At 47.1% G+C, this 9,438-nt stretch overlaps 1 protein-coding gene across 1 annotated transcript; it reads left to right on the top strand.

Moving 5' to 3' along the window:
- Positions 1-649: 649 nt before the first annotated feature.
- On the top strand, positions 650-9,230 carry LOC112234706 (TBC1 domain family member 9; the record flags this gene model as incomplete). The annotated part of the gene is given in 11 exon segments (XM_042312265.1): positions 650-873; positions 2,420-2,537; positions 2,783-3,068; positions 3,647-3,776; positions 4,051-4,149; positions 4,303-4,371; positions 5,027-5,279; positions 5,418-5,483; positions 6,157-6,243; positions 6,483-6,551; positions 9,127-9,230. Coding segments are annotated over 11 exon segments (1,482 nt in total), but the record flags the coding sequence as incomplete, so codon positions are not given.
- Between the last annotated feature and the right edge of the window lie 208 nt (positions 9,231-9,438).

Genomic DNA, 9,438 nt, shown 5'->3' with positions numbered 1-9,438 from the left:
CCCCCCTTTACTGGTTTAGCCTGTGTTGTTGCTCCCAGTGCACAGTAATGGCTGCTTCCACAGCTGGGAGTACGGGAGGGGAGGGCTATAAAGGCACTAAGGTTTTAGTGTAGAAGGGATTCTGCCTAAAGTGAGAGTGGAAGGTTTACAACTGCATGTCTACTGGATGCTTGCCACATCCCTCCGTTAGTAGAGATGGCTTGAGCAATGGCATGTCTTGAGTTCTGGTTTCATCACTCCAACCATTTCTGAAACTGATTACATTGAATATGCAATGCCATTGCAATGCTAGCCTAACTTGGCCAGGTGTAAAATAAACGCCTGAAACTAGATCCCCCTATATGGTCTTGAAGAGAATAAAAAATAACTGTTGGGGGAGGTTCTCTGTTCAACCAATCCAGTAAATGTGGAGGAGTTAAGATGTTGCGTTGTTAACGTCCAAATGCGGAAGTCTCATCACAGGCTCTCTTTCCATTTCCCCCTGAAAACTGGAATGTCGGTTTGTTAGCAATTCTCCTAAGGCTGTTAGTTGAAAGATGGGTCTGATATTAACTTTGTTCCACCAGACCATTTTTTTAAAACCGCAATTGGCTGATGGTCTGGTGCCAATGGGCCTTGTTTAACGCTATACTACCTTTGGTCACTATATTCCCCCCAGGGGCGATCAACGAGATGGCGACCCACCCTGGCTACTACGAGGACCTGGTAGAGAAGTCTATGGGGAAGTACAACCTGGCCACGGAGGAGATCGAGAGAGACCTGCACCGCTCCCTCCCTGAACACCCAGCATTCCAGAACGAGATGGGGATTGCTGCCCTACGAAGGGTCCTTACTGCCTACGCCTTCAGAAACCCCAACATAGGCTACTGCCAGGTACACGCATGGTATATGGTACACACATGGTATATAGTATACACGCATGGTATATAGTATACACACACAGACGCACCAGTCCTGTCGCTCAAGATCCACTGCCAAATTAGACATCCGTCCACGTAAGCAGGACGTCACGAGGTTACTTCAAAACCGGCCTCTAGGGGCAATGTTGGCACTATTACCTTTAAGTCCTGTGGGCAGGGATGCGGATGGGCGTAAGCTGCGAGCTCCGGCTCTGAAAGTCGCGTGTTCAATCCCAGCGCTAAGCACAATTTTTGTCTATCCCAACCCTTAACCATTCAGAATGAATGCCTAATCTTCAAAATGTTATGTATGTGGACAAACATCTGATTCTGCAGTGAGACTGTGAGAGCTTGTTACACACACTTATTTTACAGCACAAACATTAACACTGCTCTTCAGTTTATAAATGGTCAAGTCGCATAGTAGTTTGCCACTTCTATAGCTGTCCTGACTCCCCCGCGGGTCCCTAATCTTGATTCCCCCTGCGGGTTGAAGCCATGTGGTTCCCTCTTGACTGCCAGTCCATCTGTTGGCAGCTTGAAACTCTGCAGACGTTTAACTCAGGCTGAAAACTGTAGTCCAGACCTACTGTCACATAGCTGTTTAATTTGATTTTTGTTTTGCTTTTTGAAGGGCTTTGAGATTCTGTAAAAAAAAAAAACTACAATGTAAATGTGTTGTCATTTCCTATTGACAACTAAATCTACTAGACTGTGAATGTGTTGGCATTTCCTACAGACAACTAAATCTTCTCTACTGAAAATATGTCAGCATTTCCAATATACAACTAAATCTACTAGACGGTAAATGTCTTGTCATTTCCTATAGACAATTAAATCTACTACAATGTAAATGTGTTGTCATTTCCTATTGACAACTAAATCTACTAGACTGTAAATGTGTTGGCATTTCCTACAGACAACTAAATCTACTAGACTGGAAATGTGTCGATATTTCCTATAGAAATCTAAATCTACTAGACTGTAAATGTCTTGTCATTTCATATTTAAAACTAAATCTACTAGACTGTAAATGTGTTGGCATTTCCTATAGACCTCTAATGCTACTAGACTGTAAATGTGTTGTCATTTCCTATAGACCTCTAATGCTACTAGACTGTAAATGTGTTGTCATTTCCTATAGAAAACCAAATCTACTAGGCTGTAAATGTGTTGGCATTTCCTATAGACCTCTAATGCTACTAGACTGTAAATGTGTTGTCATTTCCTATAGAAAACCAAATCTACTAGACTGTAAATTTGTCAGCATTTCCAATAGACAACTAAATCTTCTCGACTGAAAATGTGAAGTCATTTCCTGTAGACAACTAAATCTACCAGACTGTAAATATGTTGTCATTCCCTGTAGACAAGTAAATCTACTACAATGTAAATGTGTTGTCATTTCCTATAGAAAACTTTTCGTTTTGCTTTTTGAAGGGCTTTGAGATTCTGTAAAAAAAAAAATTGCTATAGAAGTTGAATGTATTATTCTGAATAATCTTGGTGGTTCTTCCTAGGCCATGAACATTGTGACGTCGGTGCTGCTGCTGTATGCTAAAGAGGAGGAGGCCTTCTGGCTGCTGGTGGCTCTGTGTGAGCGGATGCTGCCTGACTACTACAACACCAGGGTCGTAGGTCAGTTGGAAGCTTCTGGAATGAGGCTGTAGAAGGGCAATGGGTGGCTTTGTGGTCTACTAGTGTGTTAGCCTCTGCATTTTTAACTTGGTCTCAGTGTCTCTATTTTATGTTTTGTGTTCAGATGCGTGTATGTGTCCCTCAGTCTTTGTGCATATCTGTTGGCATCGTTCTCCCTCTTACTGTATCAGTGTCCGCATAGGCCTCTTTTCTGTCTTGCTAACCTCCCACTTCTCCTTCTCCAGGAGCTCTGGTAGACCAGGGTGTTTTTGAGGAGCTGGCCAGGGAGTACGTCCCTGAACTCTACGATTGCATGCAGGACCTGGGAGTCATCTCTACAATTTCCCTCTCCTGGTTCCTCACCCTGTTCCTCAGTGTCATGCCCTTCGAGAGTGCAGTGGTGGTGGTCGACTGCTTCTTCTACGAGGGCATCAAGGTCATCTTCCAGCTGGCGCTCAACGTGCTGCACGCCAACATCCACCAGCTGCTGGGGGCCAAGGACGATGGAGAGGCCATGACCGTGCTGGGAAGGTGAGGACGGGTGGGGGTGGAAGACCGACAAGGGGCCAAAGATACTAAAACGGGGCTTTTCAATTTCGGTCCTGGAGGGCAGAAACACTTCTTGATTTGTTTCTACCTGGTAGGTCATAGTATTCACCTGGTGCACCAGGTCTGATGAAAACCAGAAGGGTTTTAGCCCTGCAGTACCAGAATTGGAACAGCCCTGGACTAAAGGGACATGACTGGTAGGCCAACTCATGACTGGAACACTGACCCTAACCTGAACCTAAACTAAAACCCTAACCTGACCTTAATCCTAACCATAACCAATAACCAATTAGGTCATTCAACATGGGTTTGCTGGTCAGTCATGCTACTTTAGTTTTTCACTCAGAGCAGACCCCATGAGTCGGGTCAAAGGTAAAATTGTGTTGGCGGAAGTGACATGAGAGATCTTCATCTTGTTTTGAAACACTGCAATAACAACGCTTCTTAATTCAATTAAAACTTGATATTGATACACTGTCAATATGAAGGATTTAGTTGTGATAACCTTTTTCATAGAGAAGCCTTTATTCAAGGAATATGCTTGAAACGTTTGTGTGTAGGTACCTGGACAGCGTGACCAATAAGGACAGCACCCTGCCTCCCATCCCCCACCTGCACTCCCTGCTGACAGACGATGGGGATCCCCACCCGGAGGTGGACATCTTCAAGCTGGTCCGCAGCTCCTATGAGGTGAGTCTTCGCACCATGACCAGGGCACTGTCCATCCACCCGTCATTCAATCATTCCTTCAATCTGTCAGAGATGGGGTCCATTTCAATTAAGTTGAAATGGAATTCAGCTCAACCCTGCTTCCTAGACCCAAGTTTATTCACTGGTAGAACAGTCACTCTGTTTTGACCTTTACTCTGGCTGGTGATTATTCAGTCTCAGTGAATATCTCAGCCTTAGGATAGCAGCAGTGTTGACCTCTCTCTCTCTCTCTGTCCCATGTTGCTGTTTGTAGAAGTTTGGCTCCATCCGGGCAGACGTGATCGAGCAGATGCGCTTCAAACAGAGGCTAAGGGTCATCCAGACCATCGAGGACACCACCAAACGCAACGTGGTAACGACCCCTGCTATTACACACACTGTATGGTACACCAGATGTTGGGTGTGGAGGATTTCAAGTCATTTTAAGCCATTGTTTCTGATTGTATTCAATGCTGGTTAGTTCTGATCTCCTCACACAGCTCCTAAATCCACTGTTCTCTTTCAGGTCAGAACCATTGTCACAGAGACTGCCTTCAGCATCGACGAACTGGAGGAGCTCTACGTTCTGTTCAAGGTGAGTGACAGCCAAACTATTGTAGCCAATAGGAACTGAACTCTAACCAATAGGAACTTAAAGGAACTCATCTCTTCCTGTAGTGCTTTTCCTCAGCCTCCCTTTTTCTTTGGCAGGGCGTCTCATTTCTCCTAGCTCTCACACAGTGCCCTGCTGCCACGGCAACGCTGAATTATGGGCTATAATTGGAGCCGGAACTTAATATCCATAGAGACAGACCTAAAACCCTGGCAACAGCATTTTACTCCATTAACACAAAGTACTCTCACTGCTCAGTCCTGTTAGAGGACATGGAGAAAGACTGATGATTCTTCAGCACAGTTCTAATGGTCAGGGGTGCTGGTATAAGATATGAGAAGTAGAGAACTTTTAATACCCGATATTGTGCAATTTTCACATTATTCTCTGTTTATCAAGTACTTATCCATTAGAAACATTGCAAAGCAATTCAGCGGTATCTATATGCATTTCCTCACCTTGGGCGACCACATTTCCCCACATTTAGCATAGGTATCACCATTTGGTCTCATTCCACCTCACTTCTTTATACTTCAACATTTTCTAGGAAACTGCTACATAAATGTAATATTTCTTTCATTCACATTAAAACCCTGTTGAATCTATCAAATCTATTTCTACCATCTTCATTCTCCAGGAGGAACACCTGACCAGCTGCTATTGGGGTGGAACGGGTGGCAGCAACCCCACGGAGCGCCACGACCCCAGCCTGCCCTACCTGGAGCAGTACCGCATCGACCTGGAGCAGTTCAGGGGGCTGTTCTCCCTGCTCTTCCCCTGGGCCCCTGTCAACGGGGTCCACGCAGACCCCCTGGCCCTGCGCTTCTTCAGGCTCCTGGACCATAACGGAGACTCTCTGATTAATTTCCGGGAGTTTATTAGTGGACTGAGTGAGTATTGGCGGAGGTGGGTGAGGGGGTGTATCAAATAGAAGTTGACTAATGATTGTAGCAACTGGTCAAAAATGGATATTAAGTCTATATAGACATAATGTTATGATAAATTATCGCATCTATGGTGTATTTCAGGTGTTTTATGCCATGGGGATCTGACTGAGAAACTGAAGCTCCTGTACAAGATGCATGTGATTCCTGGTAAGTGTGTGTGTGTGTGTGTGTACTGTTCACAGAGAGGGAAAGAAGTCCAGAGGGAAATCTATACTCCTTATATGCTGTCATAACTGAGTGAGGGGGAGGATGTTTTAAGGATAGGGGATTGGATTTCTTTACTGTAAAGGAGGAAAGATGAATTATTTTGTTCTCTCCCTCGCTTGGTTGAGCATATGGAGCACCAACCGCAGCTTCCCTTCTCAAGACTCACACAGCAGTATTTTAACTCAGCTGGAAATCTACCTCTCAATCAGAAGAGCTTTCATGGATCTCTGGCTCAGGTCGCGTTAATTCCCTGTATAACAGCAAAGCCTGAAGCAGCTATTGTTTTGGTTCTCAGAATGATGGGGTTAGCTTTTTTCCTTTGCCAGCCACAAGGAAACATTGTCTCTGGCAGAATGATATATGTTGAGAACTAACAGATGTTTAGTGAGAAGAGGATACAGAAATGACCGATAAAGGCATTGATTTCAGACTTATGATCCAACATTGGGATGTGTGAGGCCTCGATGGAAAGATGCACTTTTTCAACTGCAGTGTTTGAGGCATTATGATAATGCCCCTTACAGTACTTTGAGCATCTGGAAAGGCACCATATAAATGCCATCAATTATAATACCAATGAGGCCAAAAATGTTGTCTTCCTGTCCCCTCCCAGAGGTGACCCATGAGCAGGAGGAGCCAGACTCTGCCTTTGAGGCCACCCAGTACTTCTTTGAGGACATCACCCCAGAAACTTCCAATGGTAGGCCATGTCCTCGTCAACACGCCAGAGGTTACACAATGTTTACGCCTCAAATTGTACCCTTCTCTCTATATAGTCCACTAATGTTGACCAGAGCCTTATGTGCCCTCAATCACAGTCACACTCCACTCAAGGCATGCATCAACCTATTTCAACCTCTCCCCTTTTTTTTTCCCTCTTCAGACAACTTCCTAATGTGTCCTTTGACCTTTGCACTCTTGATCTTTCCCTTTCTCCAGGCCTTGACCCCAAGTGCAAGAGCGAGAAGGATGATGGCTTTGTCAGGGTCACGTTCAAGACTGAGAAAGGTACGCACTGCTATAAAACAGTTATGAGACACGCGTATCTATCGCTAGTTTGTAAATGCTCCAATCTAAATGATAATACCTTAAGCCACAAAGTCTACCATTCATATTCCTTTTTTTGTTGCAAAGGCCTTTATTTACTGTACCTCAAGAACACCCATTTCACTGTAAGGAAGTTAGCTGTAGCTAACAGGGTTGGGGTCAATTCCATTTAAACTCAGTCAATACAGGAAGTAAACAAATTCCAATTTCACCATTTCCTCCTATGAGAAAAAAAAAACTTCCTGAATTGACTACACTGAAATGGAATTGACTCCAAACCTGGTGCTACTACTCACAGAGAGGGCAAGGAGGGGTAGGCTCTCAGCTGATCATTCAGGTATAGTCCCTGTTGGTGTCTCAACAGGCCTAGACCCTGTTGGTCTTTAGGGCTGGGGCAGTGGTATGGCCTCTGCCGGTGCAGTCCCCTTCCACCTTCTTCTTGGCCCCTAGCTCCTCTCTCTCCCTCCTCCCCCTCTTTCAGCTCACCTCCTCCCCCTCTTTCAGCTCACCTCCTCCCCCTCTTTCAGCTCACCTCCTCCCCCTCTTTCAGCTCACCTCCTCCCCCTCTTTCAGCTCACCTCCTCCCCCTCTTTCAGCTCACCTCCTCCCCCTCTTTCAGCTCACCTCCTCCCCCTCTTTCAGCTCACCTCCTCCCCCTCTTTCAGCTCACCTCCTCCCCCTCTTTCAGCTCACCTCCTCCCCCTCTTTCAGCTCACCTCCTCCCCCTCTTTCAGCTCACCTCCTCCCCCTCTTTCAGCTCACCTCCTCCCCCTCTTTCAGCTCACCTCCTCCCCCTCTTTCAGCTCACCTCCTCCCCCTCTTTCAGCTCACCTCCTCCCCTCTTTCAGCTCACCTCCTCCCCTCTCTCTCTCCCTCCCCTCTTTCAGCTCACCTCCCCCTCTCTCTCCCTCCTCCCTCTCTCTCCCTCCTCCCTCTCTTTCAGCTCACCTCCTCCCCCCTCTCTCTCCCTCCCTCCCTCTCTTTCAGCTCACCTCCTCCCCCTCTTTCAGCTCACCTCCTCCCTCTCTCTCTCCCTCCTCCCTCTCTCTCCCTCCTCCCTCTCTTTCAGCTCACCTCCTCCCCCTCTTTCAGCTCACCTCCTCCCTCTCTCTCTCCCTCCTCCCTCTCTTTCAGCTCACCTCCTCTCTCTTTTTCAGCTCACCCTCTCTCTCTCTCTCTCCCTCCCCTCTTTCAGCTCACCTCCTCTCTCTCTCTCCCTCCTCCCTCTCTTTCAGCTCACCTCCTCTCTCTCTCTCTCTCCTCCTCTCTCTCTCTCTCTCCCTCCCTCCTCTCTCTCTCTCTCCCTCCTCAGCTCACTCTCTCTCTCTCTCTCCTCCCCTCTCTCTCTCTCAGCTCACCTCCTCTCTCTCTCTCCCTTTCAGCTCACCTCCTCTCTCTCTCTCCCCCCCTCTCTTTCAGCTCACCTCCTCTCTCTCTCTCCCTCCCCTCTTTCAGCTCACCTCCTCCCCCTCTTTCAGCTCACCTCCTCCCTCTCTCTCCCTCTTTCAGCTCACCTCCTCTCTCTCTCTCTCCCTCTTTCAGCTCACCTCCTCTCTCCCTCCTCCCTCTCTTTCAGCTCACCTCCTCTCTCTTTCAGCTCACCTCCTCTCTCTCTCTCTCCCTTTCAGCTCACCTCCTCTCTCTTTCAGCTCACCTCCTCTCTCTCTCTCTCTCCCTCCCCTCTTTCAGCTCACCTCCTCTCTCGCTCTCCCTCCTCCCTCTCTTTCAGCTCACCTCCTCTCTCTCTCGCTCTCCCTCCTCCCTCTCTTTCAGCTCACCTCCTCTCTCTCGCTCTCCCTCCTCCCTCTCTTTCAGCTCACCGCCTCTCTCTCTCTCCCTCCTCCCTCTCTTTCAGCTCACCGCCTCTCTCCCTCCTCCCTCTTTCAGCTCACCGCCTCTCTCTCTCTCTCCCTCTCTTTCAGCTCACCGCCTCTCTCTCCCTCTCTTTCAGCTCACCGCCTCTCTCTCCCTCTCTTTCAGCTCACCACCTCTCTCTCTCTCTCTCTCCCTCTCGCTCTCTGTCATCTCCCTCCTATTTGAAATGATTTCAAACCATATTTGACTCCACACACACACACACACACACACACACACACACACACACACACACACACACACACACACGTGTGTGTGTGTGTGCACACATCCCAAAACTCTGGGATGAAAAGGGGAAGTACTGTTACTTTTCTATGTATCATGTTTTCTTGGAGCAAAAATTGTCTACGGTCGCTGATTAGGGACGATATACTTACTGATTTTCCAGACAATAAAATTCCCATTAAAGCAATAGATTCCTAATAGAATTGAACAGTCTCAAAGTGCAACTGGGAGTGTTGCATGTTAAATGGTCCCCAAGCTAGGCCTGCATGCCACTTCAGTTTATTGAGGGCATTATTGGTGCATGTTCTCTTATTCATTCAACACTTTCTCCTTGACAACAGCACATACATTAGTTGTTGTTATGGCCTCCTATAAATAGGCAAAGCGTGCCAGGCTGCTAGCTTTTAACTCTTAACGGCCACCTCTGTTTCTACAGTGAAGAAACTACACACCCCTGACTACCGCCACTACCTGAGGCTGTGGAACCAGGGCACCAAGAACAAACTGGACAACATGAAGGATCTGCCCAAACTCAACCAGGTAAGAGCAAGAGCCACTCCACCTCCCCAGGGGGAGTCAGTGGAGTCCACTTGATCAATGTGGCTGTGTGAGGCTATGAAATTGTGTGTGTCGTGCCAATGACTCTACCTCATCTTCCTTCCCAGGCTAACCTGTATGTCTTCTGTGGGAGCAAATATAACACATAGACAAATGCATAAGATGTATAGAATAGCTGAACACTAAAAAC

Source organism: Oncorhynchus tshawytscha, unplaced genomic scaffold, assembly GCF_018296145.1.
Source record: "Oncorhynchus tshawytscha isolate Ot180627B unplaced genomic scaffold, Otsh_v2.0 Un_contig_4750_pilon_pilon, whole genome shotgun sequence".
Taxonomy (NCBI): domain Eukaryota; kingdom Metazoa; phylum Chordata; class Actinopteri; order Salmoniformes; family Salmonidae; genus Oncorhynchus; species Oncorhynchus tshawytscha.
The sequence above is the reverse complement of the archived record's forward strand: the minus strand, read 5'-3'. Positions and strand labels throughout refer to the sequence as shown.